The sequence below is a fragment of the Geotrypetes seraphini genome, chromosome 2 (assembly GCF_902459505.1).
Source record: "Geotrypetes seraphini chromosome 2, aGeoSer1.1, whole genome shotgun sequence".
NCBI classification, from domain to species: Eukaryota; Metazoa; Chordata; class Amphibia; order Gymnophiona; family Dermophiidae; genus Geotrypetes; species Geotrypetes seraphini.
In genome coordinates, this window is record NC_047085.1 from 64067968 (window position 1) to 64087403 (window position 19436).

General features: G+C 48.0%; 1 protein-coding gene across 8 annotated transcripts in view; it reads left to right on the plus strand.

Annotated features, from left to right (window-relative positions):
- The window catches only part of UBR5 (ubiquitin protein ligase E3 component n-recognin 5), a 1080924-nt gene that overhangs the window by 83749 nt on the left and 977739 nt on the right, over positions 1-19436 (plus strand). For 5 of the 8 annotated variants that reach the window (XM_033933084.1, XM_033933089.1, XM_033933086.1 and 2 more), the window contains exons 5-6: positions 8813-8932; positions 15896-15991. In XM_033933084.1, the coding sequence (XP_033788975.1) occupies positions 8813-8932; positions 15896-15991 (216 nt within the window). The remainder of the gene's footprint in view (positions 1-8812; positions 8933-15895; positions 15992-19436) is intronic. The other 3 variants (XM_033933090.1, XM_033933091.1, XM_033933092.1) reach the window with 1 other exon arrangement.

Genomic DNA, 19436 nt, shown 5'->3' on the forward strand with positions numbered 1-19436 from the left:
CCGCAAGGCAGGCTCTCAGGACGACGCCTGCAGCTCCGAGCATCCAGCGCTCCCGACATGCAGCCCGCCAGGAAGAGGTGCTGTTGGACTGGGGGAGCAAGGAAGAGGGGCAGGGGGAGCAGGGAATTGGTGCTAGTGGGCCGGAGGAGCAGGGAAGAGGTGCTACTGGACCGTGGAAGCAGGGAAGAGGAACAGGGGGAGCAGGGAAGAGGTGCTACTGGGCCGGGGAGCAGGGAAGAGGTGCTACTGGACCAGGGAGCAAGGAAGAGGGACAGGGGGAGCAGGGAAGAGGTGCTACTGGACCGTGGGAGCAGGGAAGAGAGACAGGGGGAGGAGGGAAGAGGTGCTACTGGACTGTAGGAGCAGGGAAGAGGGACAGGAGGAGCAGGGAAGAGGTGCTGCTGGACAGGGAAGTGGAATGGAAGGAAATGCTGCTGGTGAGAAAAGGGAGCTCGGGCTTCTCGGTCACTTTTGCCCGTAGAGTTTCGGAACTACAAGCACTTTTGTGCAGAGATCACTTTCTCCGCATCACAGATTCTGCAGTCCTCTTGAGGATGGTTCCTTCCTTTCTACTGAAAGTGGTCTTGGCATTTCATGTCAAACAGGAAGTTAGGCTGCCCGCTTTTGCTCCATCGGCCTCCAAGTCCAAGTACTGTGTGTTGCGGTCTCTGGATGTGAGGCGTCTCCTTCTGAGATACCTGGAGTAGAGAGCTGCACGGGAACGGGGACGATGGGAATCCTGCGGGACCCGCGGGGATCCTGCGGGTCATGGGGATCCTGTGGGGACACCCCCTAGGGTCGCGGGAATCCCTGTGGGGTTGGATGCACTCGAGCCACGAGGCTCATCTTCTTTTCCCTACCTGTCCTGCCACAGTACACAGCTGACCGGAAGTCTTCCACGATGTCAGCGCTGACGTCGGAGGGAGGGCTTAAGCAAAGGGGACAGGTGGGATTTCTGTCCCCGCACAACTCTCTAACCTGGAGGCCACGAATGACTTCCGTTTCTTGGACCAACTGTTTGTGCTGGTGGGCCCTGCCCGGCGGGGCAGGCCTGCTTCTAAAGCTACCATCTCTCGATGGATCCGTCCGGTGATTACCACTGCCTATGTGTCAACTGAGAAGAAGCCTCCCCTTGGGGTGAGGGCTTATTCTACCACATGACTGGCTTCCTCTTGGGCCGAATCAACTGCTGTTTCTCCTGATATTTGTAGGGCGGCCATGTGGGCCTCTCTGCACAAAGTTCTACCGGCTTGATGTGGCGACAAAGCAAGATGCAACTTGTGGGGCTTCAGTTCTGGCAGCGGGCTCATCGGGGCCCCCCTGATATGCTGGGACTGCTTTGATACGTCCCTAAGGTGTAGACACCAGATGTATTGTACAAGAACGAAAGATTAGGTTTCTTACCTTTGCTAATCTTCTTTCTTGTAAATATCCTCTGGAGTTTACACACCTGCCCTGTTTTTTTATCCGATTCGTAGGCCGCCTGCCCAGTAACTGGTAAGCTGGATTTCTGTTTTTGACCAGCCTCACTAAGAAATACATTCTTGTTCACTTGTGTAATGTTTAGGGGTCCCCGGGTGGTTGTCCCCTTCTGAACTTCAGGCTGTGTTGTCTTTAACCACATTTATGATGTTTTCAATTTTGATGATTATGCAAAGTTTGGCTGTAGGGCACATGTGTCAAACACAAGGCCTGTGGGACAAATCTGGCCCGCCTGACCTTTTTATGTGGCCCGCGACAATGCTTCCGAACTTTCCCTTCTCAGAGCCCACGTGTCCTCCCTCCCACGCCGGTCCAATGTCGCCGTCATACCGGAAAGTCTGGCAGCGATTCAGCAGTGTTGTCCGTGGCCTCCCCATCATGCCTTCCATCTGCTCTGGTTCACCTGGGCGGAAATAGGAAGTTGTGGGTTATTGGAGACAGACCGCGGCAAGCGAAAAGCAGGGACATATATAAACATATTAGGTGACGGCAGATAAAGACCCGAATGGTCCATCCAGTCTGCCCAACCTGATTCAATTTAAAGTTTTTTCTTCTTAGCTATTTCTGGTCAAAAATCCAAAGCTCTATCCGGTACTGTGCTTGGGTTCCAACTGCCGAAATCTCCGTCAAAACCTACTCCAGCCTATCTATACCCTCCCAGCCATTGAAGCCCTCTCCAGCCCATCCTCCCCCAAACAGCCATATACAGACACAGACCGTGCAAGTCTGCCTAGTACTGGCCTTAATTCAATATTTAATATTATTTTCTGATTCTATATCCTCTATGTTCATCCCACGCTTCTTTGAACTCGGTCACCGTTTTCCTCTCCACCACCTCTCTTGGGAGCGCATTCCAGGCATCCACCACCCTCTCCATAAAATACAATTTCCTAATATTGCTCTTGAATCTACCACCCCTCAAATTATGTCCTCTGGTTTTACCATTTTCCTTTCTCTGGAAAAGATTTTGTTCTCGCCACAGCCATTCAGGAAGCCACTCAGTGCTGAGTAGCAGCACCAAAGTGTGCTCCTATGCACTCCTGCTTGGCGCTGAGTGACTTCCTAATTGGCTCCCATGAATTGCCATAGCCATTCAGGAAGCTGCTCAGCGCCGAGCAGCAGTGCCAAAGTGCACTCCTGCTCGGTACAGCTAAAGCCAGAACTCGCAGCAGTAGGGTTTAGCAGTAGGGCAGGAGCACGGAAAGTTCGCTCCTGCCCGCTACACCTCTGGACCACCAGGGATTCCAGGTATTCAGGTCACATGGAAGGCGCAACATGCAAGATATCAGCAGAGAGGACATACAATGGACAGGGCAGGATGGGGGACAGGGTGCAGAGCCTGGTGGCTCGGCCGAGGCCTGCGTCAAGTCTGGGAGGGGGGGGGGGCATGTGGGCTCTGGGTGCTGGCCCGAATACAAACCGAGACTCCCATTTTTTGGCCCCCAAATCTTGGTTTATATTTGAGTATATACAGTAATCATTCCAGCCCCATTCAGTAAGTAATATATTTTATACTGTATTTTGGTTCTTTCTATAAACCAGTTCTGCCAACATTTTTTTTTCCTCGTGCTGCATATTCATAAAGGTAGCAGCAGCAGGCGGAGAGAGGGAGAGGGGACACAGCAGCACCAGGCAGAGGGGGAGAGGACACAGCAGCAGCAGGCGGAGAGAGGGAGAAGGGGACACAGCAGCACCAGGGAGAGGGGACACAGCAGCACCAGGCAGAGGGAGAGAGGACACAGCAGCACCAGGCAGAGGGAGAGAGGACACAGCAGCAGCAGGCGGAGTGGGAGAGGGGACACAGCAGCACCAGGCAGAGGGAGAGAGGACACAGCAGCAGCAGGCAGAGAGTGGGAGAGGGGACACAGCAGCACCAAGCAGAGGGAGAGAGGACACAGCAGCAGCAGGCAGAGGGAGAGCGAGGGAGTGAGGACACCAACAGAAAAGAGGAGACCAGAGTGGTGAGAGCCAGAGGAGAGAGCAGAGAGGAGAGAGCAGAGCAGGCAGACGAGAGAGCGGAGAGCAGACAGACGGACTAAAGGAGCGGAGCGGAGAGCTGAGGGAGACCGGAGAGCGGAGCGGATAAGATAGAAATGGAGGCAGCCGGAATACACCAGAGCTTTCCAGTATACTGCATGGGGTGCCATATGTACGACTACCTCCCCTCGGGAAGGCGGGAGTACATATGCGGCCGGTGCCAGGAGCTGGAGGGCCTGAGGTATGAGGTCGCGAGATTGCAGGCCAGGGTTCAAGACCTGGAGGGGCAGCCCGCTTCAGAGGAGCCATGCCAGGCGTCTGAGGATCCAGATGGAAACAGTTTCATTGAAGATCAGGTGAGGGACCTTGAGAGATTCATCGAGGAGAGCTACAGGAGGGTCGAGGAGCAGAACCAGTAGCAGCCCAGACAGGTGTCATCAGACGAGAGCCAGGACCCACCGGAGGATGGACCTAGTGGAGAGGCCAGGAGGGCGGAGGAGGCCAAGGACCCCGAGGGAGGAGAGCCGAGATTCACCATGGACACGGACCTGAGGCAGAGGAGGCTCTTGAGGAAGGGAAAGACTGCAATTGTTGTGGGAGACTCGATCCTGAGGGAGGTGGACAGTCACGTTGCCGGAGGTCGAGAGGACCGGCTGGTGACTTGTCTCCCAGGGGCCAAGACAAAGGACATTGCCGACAGAATCGAGAGGATCCTGGACGGAGCTGAAACCGAGGAGACAGCGGTAATTGTCCACGTCGGAACAAATGATGTGAGCCGGAGGAACTTCAGCATGCCTGCGCTAACAGACCAGTTCAGGGTCCTGGGAAAGAAGCTGAAATGGAGGACACAGAGGATAGCATTCTCGGAGATCCTGCCGGTCCCGAGGGCAGATGCAAGGAGGCAGGCCGAGCTCCAGGAGGTGAATGCGTGGCTGAGGAGGTGGTGCAAGGAGGAGGGCTTCCACTTTGTGAGGAACTGGTCGTCCTTCTGGGGAAAGAGCAAGCTCTACAGGCGGGATGGCCTGCACCTGAGCACGGCGGGAACAAGAATACTAGCAGCCAACGTAAAGAAGGAGATCGAGAGGGCTTTAAACTACAGAGAGGGGGAAAGCCGACAGCTGACCTGATGACGCTTCGGACAGCAGTATCCAGAAAAGATGCTGAACGGGCTGACTGCAGGGAGGAGGACGGGGGACCGATGGAACTCGTGATCAGACAGCGAGGGAAACACCAGGTAACAACTTGCTGGGAGAAGCCTAAGGGGAAGGGGAAAACAGGGGATTCAGGGGGGCGAGATGGCACCAGGGTGCAAACAGAAGGCAATAAGGTGGAGCCACAGGGCAAAGGGGAGCCATAAGGCAAGGGGGAACAAACCAAAGCTCAGGGGACGATAGCATGGGAGGGGGCTGGTACTCCCCGGGGAAAAGTGGGGAGGTGGGGTGGAGGGGACATGGGGAGGAAGGGAGTTGCGAGGGTAAAGGCGGAGGGCACAGCAGAGGCACCGGGAGCGGGAAAACGGCCCGAGACTCAAGGGAAGGCGGCCCAGGTAAAGGCAGAGGTGGAGGACAAACACTGGGACCTACAGTGCTTATACGCAAATTCAAGAAGCCTCATGGCTAAGATGGGTGAACTGGAAGTCATGGCCAAGGGGGAGGACCTGGATATAATAGGAATTACAGAAACCTGGTGGACAGAGGAAAATCAATGGGACGTGGCGCTGCCAGGGTACAAGCTCTACAGGAGGGACAGGACCCACAAGAAGGAGGGAGGCATAGCGCTGTATATAAAGGACTATATCTACTCATTGGGATCGATACGGCAACAAAGGCAGAGGAGCTGGAATCGCTATGGGTCAAATTGCCAGGAAAGAAGAATGCAGACATAAAGCTGGGGCTGTATTATCGCCCGCCTGGTGCGTCAGAAACAATAGGACACGACTTGGAAGCAGAACTGAGACAGGAATGCAGGACTGGAAGTGTAACAGTGATGGGGGACTTCAACTACCCGGGGATAGACTGGAGTACGGGTCACTCCAACTCCACGAGGGAAGCAGGATTCGTAGAAGCTGTGAGGGACTGCTTCATGGAGCAACTAGTGAAGGAACCGACGCGAGGGGGTGCTACTCTTGACCTCATCCTTAACGGATTAGGGGGGCCTACAAGAGGGGTAGAAGTGGGAGGAACACTAGGCAACAGTGATCACAACGTGATCAGATTCACATTAGAAAGGGGGTCACCCATAGTGGGGAGGACCGCATCAACTGCGCTCAACTTCAGGAAAGGGAACTATGTTGCTATGAGGAAAATGGTGGGGAGGAAGCTCAGGAACGGCATTAAGATGGAGACTGCAGGGAGCGCCTGGACCCTTCTCAGGGACACACTGCAGGAAGCGCAAAAACTGTATATCCCGAGTTTCAGGAAAGGCCATAAGAGCAAGCGGCTAAAAGACCCGGTTTGGATGACACCTGAAGTAAAGAGGGCAATCAGTGACAAGAAAGTGGCCTTCCGGAAATGGAAGAGGGACCCAACGGAAGAAAATCACCAGGAGCACAGGAAATGCCAAAAGGAATGCCACCGAGAGGTTAGAAAAGCAAAAGGGAAATACGAGCAGGGGCTGGCCAGGGAGGCGAAAAACTTCAAGGCATTCTTCAGTTACGTAAAGGGGAAGCAACCAGTGAGAGAGGAGGTGGGGCCATTGGATGATTGGGAAAGGAAGGGAGTGATTAAGGAGGATAAAGAGGTAGCTGAGAGGTTGAACACGTTCTTCTCGTCGGTCTTCACGAGCGAGGACACGTCCAATATACCGGACTCAGAGGATCTCATGAATGGGGAGCAGGCCGAAAAATTGGGGCATATAGAGGTAAGTCGGGAGGATGTCCTCAAACAGATTGACAGGTTGAAAAGCGGCAAATCTCCGGGACCGGACGGGATCCACCCAAGAGTTCTAAAGGAACTAAGACAGGAAATAGTGGGCGCAATCCAGCATGTTTGCAACCTATCCTTGACAACTGGAGAGGTACCAGAGGACTGGAAACTGGCGAATGTCACACCTATCTTTAAGAAGGGATCGAGAGGTGACCCCGGGAACTACAGGCCGGTGAGCCTGACTTCAGTTATAGGGAAGATGGTGGAAGCAATAATCAAGGACAGCATTTGCGAGCACATCGAGAAAAATGGCCTACTGCGGACAAGCCAGCACGGATTCTGTAAGGGAAGGTCGTGCCTGACAAACCTTCTGTACTTCTTTGAGGGAATAAGCAGTCACGTGGACAAAGGGGAACCCATAGACATCGTTTACCTCGATTTTCAAAAGGCCTTTGACAGGGTGCCACATGAAAGGCTGCTTAGGAAGCTGTGGAACCACGGGGTGGGCGGGGATGTACATAGATGGATCAAGCACTGGCTATCAGGTAGACTACAGAGGGTCGGAGTAAAGGGCCAATATTCTGACTGGCGGGGAGTCACGAGCGTTGTGCCACAGGGATCGGTGCTGGGGCCGCTACTCTTCAACATATTTATCAATGACCTGGAAACGGAGGCAAAGTGTGAGGTTATAAAATTTGCAGACGATACCAAACTCTGCGCCAGAGTTAGGACCATGGAGGAGTGTGAGGAACTGCAAAGGGACCTCGATAAGCTGGAGGACTGGGCAAACAAATGGCAAATGCGCTTTAACCTAGATAAATGCAAGGTCATGCACATAGGGAAAAAGAACCCGTTGTTTGAATATAAAATGGGGGGGGGGGGGAAAGCTGGGAGACACCAGACTTGAGAGAGACTTGGGTGTGCTAGTGGATCCATCCATGAAACCATCCGCACAGTGTGCAGCAGCCTCGAAGAAAGCCAACAGGATGCTGGGCATCATCAAGAGGGGCATAACAACCAGGACGCGGGAAGTCATTATGATGCTGTATCGAGCGATGGTGCGCCCACATCTGGAATACTGCGTTCAATATTGGTCGCCGCACCTCAAGAAGGACATGGCAGTTCTTGAGAGAGTCCAAAGGAGGGCAACAAAACTGGTAAGAGGGCTGGAAAACTGCCCATATGCCGAGAGGCTGGATAAACTGGGGCTCTTCTCTCTGGAAAAGAGAAGGCTCAGGGGGGATATGATAGAGACCTTCAAAATACTTAGGGACATAGAGAGGGTAGACAGGGACAGGTTCTTCAGACTAAAAGGGACGACAGGTACGAGGGGGCACTCAGAGAAACTGAAGGGGGACAGGTTCAAATCAAATGCAAGGAAGTTTTTCTTCACCCAAAGGGTCGTGGACACATGGAATGCGCTCCCGGAGGAAGTGATCCGGCAGAGTACAGTACAGGGATTCAAACAGGGATTGGACGGATTCCTTAGGGAAAAGGGGATCGTGGGGTACTGAGGGAGGTGCTGGGGTGTTGCATAAGTATAGACAGCTCACCAGGTCATGCAGGTGCAAGGCCGGAGGGTTAGGACTTTGATGGGAAGATAGGACTTCGATGACAAACCTAGGGGGCAAAGGGGGCCCCTTCTGGTGATTAAGGCAGGTCATGACCTGTTGGGCCGCTGCGGGGGCGGACTGCTGGGCGGGATGAACCTGTGGTCTGACCCGGCAGAGGCACTGCTTATGTTCTTATGTTCTTATGTTAAAAAAGCCTTATACATTTTGTATTTCAGAAGAGCCCTTGTATTTCTTCAGACCTTACTATACTGGGATTGCTATAACGAAGTGGATAATTTCCAGTCTGTTAGATTTCTAAGCCCAAGCACTTCTGATTCTAGAAAAGCTTATCAAAACTCATGATGTTAGGACAATGACATTGTTGTGGTTCTATTTCCATCTGACCACCTATTGAGGAGATTCGCAAAGCTAGGACATGAAGTTTGTCCCTACATTTTTAAGTACCATTGATTTCCAGTGCAGCAGTTGACTTGGTTAGTCTTTCCTTTAGGGCAGCCCAAATATAGGAACTCCTGTGCATGCTTATAGAAAGCCAACTAAAAATTTTCACAGTTACGTAGGAAATGCTTATGTGGCTGAACTTTCTGCTTTCTACAGAGAGCACCTGTTACAGGTAAGGAACTCAGTTTTATTTTAATATGTACATCAACCTATTGGTGCTATAAGCAGTAGTGAAATTTGTAAAGGCTTTCAGAATCAAGTAGCTGATAAAATTGGTCTAGTTCAGACAGTCTGGTACTCATTTTAAAGTACTTTGCACATGTCTGGCCAGGTTAGTTTGGAAAGTTCCCAAGGTTGTTGCATAGGCTGCTATGTTGCCAGACTAAATCCCTGAGCATTTATACCTGGAATTCCAGGATTTGTTTTTCTTGTTTGGGATTGTTTTATGACTGATTTACCTTCTTTTGTTTTCAGTTCAAAGTTGAGCAGTGGCTCAGGGGCAGGAAGGACATCTAGACCAGGCAGAACTAGTGACTCTCCATGGTTTCTGTCTGGTTCTGAAACTCTGGGCAGACTGGCAGGCAACACCCTTGGGTAAGTTTTGATAGGGTTGAGGATTTGATAGGGTTGAGGACTTTATACCAGAGTTTGGTGAATATGTTTGAAAAAGTTTACTACACTTAAGAGAGTTGATTGATTGCAAGCATTTCTTGGCTGTTCTTAACAAAACTTTATGAACCCCTTTTTTGGGCTTTAAGCTCTAGCCCTCATTTCTTCCTTATTACTGGGTATGATAAAGAAATCCTATTTACTAGCTATTTATAATAGTCCATCCCAGAACTTTTGTGGTCATCTTGAAAATAAAATTGTGTGAGAATATTTTTTCAAAATTGTATTCAGTTTGTTCTCAGCATTTTGGTGACAAGATGAGACCACCCAAAGCTCCTAGATCCCTTTTTGATTTAAATGCTTTTTTGGGCTATTTTCTGAAGATATTCTGTAAACAAAAAAGTGAGTTTCATGAATGTGTTCAGTACCAAATCTTTCTTAAATTTTATTTTTTTTTCTTTGTACATGTATGACGACATGTACTGAAGTAAACCCAATTCCTTTGTTATACTGTATCTTGTTGGCAGAAAATGTTGGCCATGTAATTTTCTGGTGGCCGCACATGGGGTGGTGGTTTAAATAATTTTCTACTCTGACTAGTTCTGCTGAATAAACTAGCCAGTAGATGCCATTATTAAGTTGTTTTTTTCCCCACAGCATTTTACAACCTTTCTAAATTATATTTTATCCCAGGACAAGCAGGCAGATATTCTTAACGTATGGGTGACGTCACCGACGGAGCCCCGGTACGGACACTTTTAACTAGAAAGTTCTAGTTGACCGCACTGCGCATGCGCGGGTGCCTTCCCGCTCGACGGAAGAGAGCGTGGTCCCCAGTTTCTTCGTTTCCGCGGAGCGAAGAAGACGCATGTGCTTTCAATGGCTGTTGAAATTTTCTACTTTGCCTTCCCGCTCGCGTAATTTTCTTCCTTTTTTGCTTTTTTCCCTTCGGGTTTCTTTTTCGTCTACAAAAAAAAAAAATTCTTTAATTTGTCTTTTCCTTTATTTTTCTAGCCGGCCCCGGCGGGGCCTGTTGCCAACATACAGGCCTCCGGGTTTGATTTTGCGGAGGCCGTGTTTCCATTCATGCCCCCTCAGCCGGGTTTTAAGAAGTGCCAGCGGTGTGCACGCCCGATCTCTCTCACTGACCCGCACAATTGGTGCTTACAGTGCCTGGGTCCAGAGCACCGGGCTGACACCTGCACCCGCTGTGCTACTCTTAAAAAAACGTACGTTAAAGAATAGGCAGATCCAGCAGAACATCCTTTTTGGCACCGGATCTGCCATGGAGTCTGCCACACCATCGACGGCACCGCTAAAGTCGGCACCGACTACCTCCACACCGCCTGATCCTTCCTTGGGGTCGATGGCGTCAGGTAAGCCGGCTAAGAAGCCTTCCACTTCCCTTGAGCGCCCTCCTGCCACGGCGGCGACACCGGTCCTCCCGGCATCCAGCCGACCCCGTAAACGCTCCGCCCCGATTTCGGTGAGTGCCTCGTCATCGGCCTCCTCATCGCCGGGGCGTAGAGCAGCACCTATGGTACCAAAAAAGAAAAAAGCGGTACCGGTGCCTCCTCTGGACGACCGCATTGCGGCCATACTCCAAACTCAATTACAGGAGCAGCTACAGCAACAACTACAGCACCTGTTGCCAACAATATTGGCCCCGCTCCTTCCGGTACCGGACCAGCCCGAGCCTCGCACCATACCACCGGAGTCGACTCCATCGGTACCATTAAACACGTCCATGCCGGTGCTCGCGGCAGAACCCATCAACCCTCTCGTGCAACTACACTCTGATGCCGATTCTCTCCGACATCGGGACCGTCGCCAAGCCGACCGAGACCGGCACCGCTCCTCTTCCCCCGGTACCGTCTCCATGCGTTCTGGCAAATCTCTCTCTAAGACTTGCCACGCAGAACCATCCACACCACCGTCCCGTCCTATACACACAGACGTTAGGGAAGAATCCCAACCCGGTACCGACGATGAGGCTTCTTCAACCGACGAGGAGCCCTCCACAATCGACACCGGTTCCAAGCCTGAACAATCCTCGTTCACCAAATTTCTTCGGGAAATGTCAGCGGCTCTCTCTATCCCATTAGAATCTGACTCTAAGAAGTCACAGGCTTTCTTAGATGCCCTAGACTTCGAGCAACCCCCCAAAGAATTCCTAAAGTTACCCGTCCACGACATCTTACGGGAAACTTTCTACAAGAATTGGGAGAACCCTCTCTCGGTACCGGGGGCCCCTAGAAAACTGGATAGTCTCTACAGGGTCATCCCTATCCCGGGGTTTGACAAACCCCAACTACCCCATGAATCTCTTCTTGTCGAATCCACCTTGAAGAAAACCCAGGGATCCAGTATTTATGCTTCTACCCCTCCTGGCAGAGAGGGCAAAACGATGGATAAATTTGGCAAGCGCCTTTATCAAAATTCAATGCTTGCAAACAGAGCCAATAATTACACCTTTCACTTCTCCTTCTACATGAAGTATCTGGTTCAACAACTCTCTTCATTACAAAAGTATCTTCCTGAACGTAAGGTCCCTCTTTTCCAACAACACATTTCCAATCTGCTCCAACTCCGCAAATTCATGGTGCGCTCTATTTATGATTCTTTCGAGCTCACCTCTCGAGCTTTGGCCAGTAACACAAAAATAGACAAATATACCCCTTCCCCTTTTACTAAACCGCAATACCAATTTACCAAAGCATATATGAGGGTAACACAGGATGTTTGGTCTAAATAGGGTTGAATAGAGTGTATTGGAGGGATAGAGTAAAAACAAGATTTAACAACTGATAAAATTTGAGGGTATTGTATTCCGCCCTCTTGGACATGTAACAGAAAGACTGCAGGGCTTAGATAAGTGACCTGCTAGTGTGAGCTTAGGACCAATGATTGTTAAGAAAAGTAACAAATGAGAAGTTTTTTCTAGTATTCAGTTGTTTAGCCAGAAAATGTATAAATATCACTGTAACTTCCTGTTTTCAGGACTTCTGAAGCTGCCAGCTTGGAGGCTCAGGAGTCCGCATAAGCTGAATAAAACATCTGTGCTTCTTCAAGTCTCTAAGTTTTGTGGCTGATCAAAGTGACCTTTCACTTAAATTAACAAGCTAACAAAGGCAACAAGAAAATTTAATCAGCTGAATAAGACCCATGAGGATATCGCCAGATAATACAAGAGGCTTGATGAGAGAAAATCAAACAAGACCCACAATATAGATTAAAATTCTGTAGAAAAATAATGCAAGAGGTGCTTGCCACCATATGCGGATGAAAGACTAGAGATGAATCAGGTGGTTCTAAATCCTCCAAAATCAGCAGCTCTCTGGGTTACAGGAACTCATTCTACCTCCCTTCACAGTTCCCTCACTTCGCTCTGTTCCGATCAAATTGTTAAACACTATATTTGGGAGTTCCTTTTGATAATGCGGCATGAACAGTGTTACATAGAAACATAGAATATGACGGCAGAAAAGGGCTGCAGCCCATCAAGTCTGCCCACGCCCCAGACTTCACCCCCAGACTTCACCCGGCTAGAGATCCCACATACATATCCCATTTCTTTTTAAAATCGAGCACGCTGCTGGCGTTAATCACCTGCAATGGAAGTTCATTCCAATGATTTCTTCACCGAAAGGGTAGTCGATCATTGGAATGAACTTTTGCACTATGGCCCCCTTTTACTAAACCACAATAGTGGTTTTTAGCACAGGGAGCCTATGAGCGTCGGGAGCAGCACAGGGCATTCAGTGGTAAAAAGCTGGTGTTTGGGGTAAATTTTTTTTTTTTTACACTATTGGCACCTCCAGACCTGTTGGATATTTCTGAGCATTAAAAACCAGCGCTTCATTTTGTGCATCATCTGGGTATTGATTGGAGTGCTCATTTTAATATTGATGAGTTCATTGTAATCTATTTACAAATGATTATTGGAGGCTGCTACAAACAATGGGAAAGACCACAACTACCCATTTTGGGTATCAATGGCGGAAATTGACGCTTTAAACAGGTTAAAACGCTAAACAGGTTAAAACGCTAAACAGGTTAAAACTGGTTTAGTGTTGATCTTTAAAGGAACAGTGAGTTTTGAGCATTTGGGCCTTGGAAAGATTTTGGTTTTTTTAAAAATATGTGATTTTCACCATAGACTGCAGCGATAGTAAGCTCTAGGCTGTAATCAGTTCCTTGCTTTCAGAGGAGATCGGGGGCAAGACTTGGCTCAATCCCCTTCCTGGTGCAGCCATTGTGGCAGCAGTTTTGGAAGTGAAATTTCTGTTCTTTGGTAGAAAGCTGAAATTTCAAATCTCCACAGTAATATTTTCAGAAGTGTTCTCTGTTTCATACTCAGAAGAGACAGGCAGAGATCTGGATTCTCAATCCGTATGAGATGATTGTATAGTGAAAAGGGTTTAGATGGGCCACATTCTCCCTAACTTTAACTTGCTGCTCACACTCAGCACATGAAGTTGGAAGACTTGGTTATCTACAGTATTTTTTGCTCCATAAGATGTACTTTTTCCACTCCCCCCCCCCCAAAAGGGGTGGAAATAAGGGTGTGTCTTATGGAGCGAATACCCGCCCCCCCGGTAGGCAGCTCCCCTGGTATCTTTTTTAAAGTCCCCTTTTCGCGGACCTGCCTGTCTTCCTCGCTGGATGGCTCTTCAGTTCGGGCAGAGAGGCGCAGAAGGCAGGCGCGTGCTGTCCATATTCCTGCCAGGTCCGGCACAGCTCCCCAATTGGCTGCATTCAGTTCTTGAGTTGCGAGAATTGACTGCAGCCAATTGGGGAGTGGTGCCGGACCTGGCAGGAACACAGACAGCATGCGCCTGCCTTTTGCGCCCATCTGCCCGAAGAGAAGAGCCTTCTGGCAAGGGAGACAGGCAGGAGCGTGGAAAGGGGACTTTAAAAAAAGGTACCAGGGGAGGAGGCTTCCTAAGAGGGGGGAAGTGCATGTGCTGTCTACCAGGGAGGGGGGCCTCTGCTGCCTACAGGGGGAGGGGGTATGTGCCTATGCTACCTACAGATTTTTTGCTCTATAAGACCCTGTCCCGGCCTACCACTAGACCACCAGAGGGGGTACAGGGCAGGGCGGTGGGAATTTTGTTTTTCTTGAGGTTTTCTCCTCTATAGGTGGGTGCGTCTTATGGTCGGGTGCATCTTATAGAGCGAAAAATATGGTACTTTGATCAAAGGTGAAATAATATTCATGCAACTTAGTCCCCTTGTTACTCATGAAAATCTATCTTATCTTTCACCTTTGCTTACATCCTATGTTGTCTTAAAATGTTTTATTGCATATTATATTGACTCTGTAAGTAGAATATTTATGTTCTGTTTAGTTGAATATTTTTACTGCTGTAGTTGTCTATTGCTTATATTTTATTTTTTCTTGCTGTATACCATTTTGGGTGAATTTCGTAAAAAAGGTGATAAATAAATCCTACTAAATAAATAAATACTTATACTAGATTCCATTATAATAGGGCAGCATTCAAAAAACACACTCAAGTTTCTGCCTGAATTGATGTCTTATTTTTACCATGACCAATCTGTCACCCACCCAGCATTTTTAGGCCACCCATACATAAAATTGAAAAGGTTTTTGTTCCTTGGGTTGCAAGTGAATTGTTGCATTTTACCTGGAGTGAACATAAGCTTCCAAAAAGTCCATTCAGTTTACCATGATTGATCTGGAACTGCAGTAATTATGACATTTTGTTATGTTGAGTAAATACAATGTTATGTTGAGTAAATACAATGCAGTAAAAAAAAAATAAAAAAAAATCAGAATGCATAAATTTTTTATAGCAGGCTCCTTGTGTTTAATAATACATGGATAAGTTGCACCAAATTTCATAGGCAAAACTTTATTTCATTGAAAGAGATAATGGAAAATACCCCCACACATTTATACCTGCTGCATAGTATGAACAGCTCTCCAAACTTGTTACTTCCATATGTTCATATTTTTGTTTTTATAAAGTATGCATGTAAACACTAACTACTTCCCAGTATCATCCCTGGGACTGGCCAAACTGAGTGGAGGCAAACTTATGTGCATAATGTCTGTCTGTGCATAAATTGACATGAATATCAAGAAGGCAATTTGATAAACTTGTTTCTGCATGTAAAACACTGTTTTACCTGTAGAAATGCCTTTTAAAATTGCACTTTAATGATCCCAGGCAAACATTGCATAAAACCTAGATAACTATTTGGTAGGTTGTGATCTAATGCTTTTCATAAAACATTATCAATGCATTATCTCGCATCCTGGTCTTCTCAACCCTACACTTAATAACTAAAAGCAGTGGAAAAAGTAGAGCACAACTCCATCTTCCTTGAACCCACTTTTCATGATTTTGGGGTATCTTCCTTAAAAATCAACAATTAAATCTTCCACCTATTGGCAGAAGTTTACACTAATTCATTTCTTTTATTTTTGAAGACCTCCCCTAGCTAGGAAATCTTATTTTTGAATGTAAATTTACTTGTCTTCAAAGTTGCTTATATACTTGTATAAGAGTTGTTCTCTGAAGACAGCAGCAAATCAAGTGCACAACCTACCAAACGCCCCCCCCCCCCTTTTTTTTAATGATTTCTCCCCACAGCCAAAACTATATGGAGCTAAAGGAAACCATTCCAGGAAGAATTAACAGCCATATGCACAGAGAGGCTTTTGTCTTTTGCCCATATGAAACCTAGCATAGCCATGTCATTCACATAAGAACATAAGAATTGCCATACTGGGACAGACCGAAGGTCCATCAAGCCCAGTATCTTGTTTCCAACAGTGGCCAACCCAGGGCTCAAGTACCTAGCTAGATCCCAAGTAGTAAAACAAGTAGTAAAACAGATTTTATGCTGCTTATCCTAGGAATGAGCAGTGGATTTCCCCAAGCCATCTCAATAATGGCCTATGGACTTCTCTTTTAGGAAATTATCCAAACCTCTTTTAAACCCTGCTAAGTTAACTGATTTTACCACATTCTCCGGTAATAAAACTACTGTCTTCAGAGAATATCATAATAGGTAAGCAACTTCACTTTTTAATATAATGTTAAAAACATTTTAAAATTTGCATTTTTAGAAAGATGAAATTCATAATTTCAAATGATGTAAAGTTCTGAGCATGCTCTTGCAGTGTTCTTCTCAGGGTTGTGTTTTGCTCAGCTGAACAAGAACTGAACAAAGCTCTCCTGATTAATTTTCCTTGAATTATTTTGTTTTTGCTGATATTATGACATGTAAATGACCAAAACACAAGCATGTATGCACATGCTTAGTGCCTGAAACTAAGCAACTCTTGTAAAATTACCTTCTGTCTAGGTGCTGACCTTTTTCTCTGTCCTATCACCCTGATGAATGAATGTGAAACCCATCCTTTCTAAATGGCATACGTTATCTGCAATATGCCTTCCTTACTTGTGTCTTCAGCATAGCGGTCATGTACTTAATTCAGTGCCTCCATCCAAAAGAGGGCATTCACTGTAAACTGGCCACTACCCTGTGCACTAATGATGCTTTATTTAAAGGTGAAGTAAGAGACCGTGGATTTTATGAAAGATCATGGCAGAACTTTGTAGTATCTTGTCAGGGTTCAACCAATTTTTCTCATTTTCTTGGATTAATATTTCCCAATTTTGCTTAAATTATTTGGACTTGTATTTAAAAACACTTATCTGGGTAGCAACTGACAGGACCAGTCAGCAGTTTTTCCGCTGAAGATTATTAACAGATTGTCCTGTTGCTATCTTTGTAGTGTCTGGGCAGTCTCAGGAGGTATTAGTCCCTGGAGTTAGAGAATGACACAGTGGCTGTTACCCATGGCTAGCTGTGGGTAACCCGCCGAAATGGTGAGGGGGGGAAAAAGTGCTCACTGCGGGTATGGAGACAAGGCCATTCACTTCCCCGTGGAGCGGTGAATGGCCTTGTCCCCGTAGTTAAGGGAGGGAATGCGCGTGGCCCCCTCCCTCCTTCCTACCTACCCGAATCTATCTATCTCCCTCTCTCCCTTTTACCTTCGTGGCGTGTTTTGAGTAACTTCTTCACAAAGCTGTCAGAGCCTGCAAACAGTAGCGTGCATGTGTGGGCGGAGGCTTCTCCTCTGATACAACTTCTGGTTGCGTCAGAAGAGAAGCTTCCGCCCACACACACGCTACTGCTTTGAAGAAGTTACTCAAAACGCGCTGCGAAGGTAAAGGGAAGGGAGGGAGATAGATTCGGGTAGGTAGGAAGAAGGGAAGGGGCCACGCGAGGGGTGCCGAAGGGCGGTGAGATGGCGAGAGGGAAGGGTGGTGGTGGAGAGGAACAGACGCTGAAAGGAAATGGGGAACAGATAGTGGGGAGAAAACGCTGAAGGGAAATGGGGGAAGACAGAATGGGGAGAAGATGCTGAAAGGACATGGCTCGTCCCCTTTTATGGGGGAGTTTGGCTGGTGACGTCGGGGGTGGGCGGAGTTAGCTCTCGCCTCTTCCCCTGCTAGCACCGCATTCTCTGCTCCTCTCTCCGCTCCTTTCTGCTAGCACACTCTCTGCTCCGCTCACTGTTCTGCCATGTGCTCAGGACTAGGCACAGCTCCTACAGTCTCCCTTCGGCTGGCCTTGCACTGTGGACTCTCTGCCGTTGGCTCGTCCCCTTTTATGGGGGAGTTTGGCTGGTGACGTCGGGGATGGACGGAGTTTGCTAGCACCGCCTTCTCTGCTCCTCTCTCCGCTCCTTCCTGCTAGCACACTCTCTGCTCTGCTCACTGTTCTGCCATGTGCTCAGGACTGTTCTACCATGTGCTCAGGACTAGGCACAGCTCCAACAGTCTCCCTTCAGCTGGCCTTACACTGTGGACTCTCTGCAGTTGGCTCGTCCCCTTTTATGGGAGAAGTTTGGCTGGTGACGTCGGGGTGGGCGGAGTTAGCTCTCGCCTCTTCCCCTGCTAGCACCGCCTTCTCTGCTCCTCTCTCCGCTCCTTCCTGCTAGCACACTCTCTGCTCCGCTCACTGCAAACTCATTGAAACACTAATCAAACGTAAATTAGACACAATCTTGGATGAGGAGAATCTACGGGATCCCAGTTAACACGGATTCACCAAGGGTAGGTCCTGCCAATCCAATCTCATCAGCTTCTTTGACTGGGTAACAAAACAGTTAGATTTGGGAGAATCCGTGGATGTCATATACCTAGACTTCAGCAAAGCTTTCGATAGTTTCCCACATCGCAGGCTGTTGAGCAAGATGAAATCAATGGGGCTGGGAGAAACACTAACTAGATGGGTCAGTGACTGGCTGAGTGGCAGACTTCAGAGGGTGGTAGTTAACGGTACCCTCTCTAAAACATCGGAGGTGACCAGTGGAGTACCGCAGGACTCAGTCTTGAGCCCTCTCCTTTTCAACATATTCATAGGTGAGAAGACTGAGAGGGGATTTGATAGAGACTTTTAAAATATTGAAAGGATTTGATAAAATAGACCAAGAAGCAGCATTGCTAACATTTTCAGATGTGACACGGACAAGAGGTCATAGCCTGAAACTGAGTGGCAGCAGGTTCAGGACAAATGTCAGGAAGTTCTGTTTCACACAGCGAGTGGTGGGTGCCTGGAATGCACTCCCGGAGGAGGTTGTGGCGGAGACTACTGTACTGGGATTCAAGCGCAGGCTGGATGCACACCTTCTGGCATATCATATTGAGGGATATGGTAAAGTCGGGTCTCCAGGAAGGAGTACCTAAATGGGCCGCCGCGTGTGTGCGGAGCACCGGACTAGATGGACCTCGGTCTGATCCGGTGAACATAAGAACATAAGAAGCGCCATCTCCGGATCAGACCTTCGGTCCATCAAGTCCGGTGATCCGCACACGCGGAGGCCCTGCCAGGTATACACCTGGCTTACCCTATAGCCACTAATAATTTGTTTAGGGCACAAACGTGAGACTAATAGTAAATATATTAAAGATACGTTTTGTCAAATACAGTTATAAGCAAGGATTCATCCAGACCAAAAATACAAAGATATAGCTGACATACTGAAAATCAAAAAGATGAAAAGGAGAAAAATAAACCTCAATTGAGGGCAGTTGGGACTACACAAGTACCCAATCATCCACTCATCATCACGGGTCTATAAAAAACTCCAAAACATGTATAAATAATCAATTCTCACGTCTTTCATTCATATAAAATCTTCTTTTTGTTATTTTTCACAGTCTTTTTTTATCATTTTTTTTATGATTTCAATATAAATGTCAAGCAGTAAAAGGCCCGAATCCCAAACTTAACCACATTAATTGGCGAGGACTACAGCTGAATGTAATAAGTATAAGCAGTTTTTAGAGATATGAAGCATATATCTGGAATCGTGAAAAAATACACTCATCTGAAATCGAGGGTTTTCACCAAGGGCTTCCAACTCAAGGTCCCGACAGAAAAGACTTTCTGTTTCGCCCGGCAAGGGCTACTTCAGGGGAAAAATGCCAGCTCAAATATC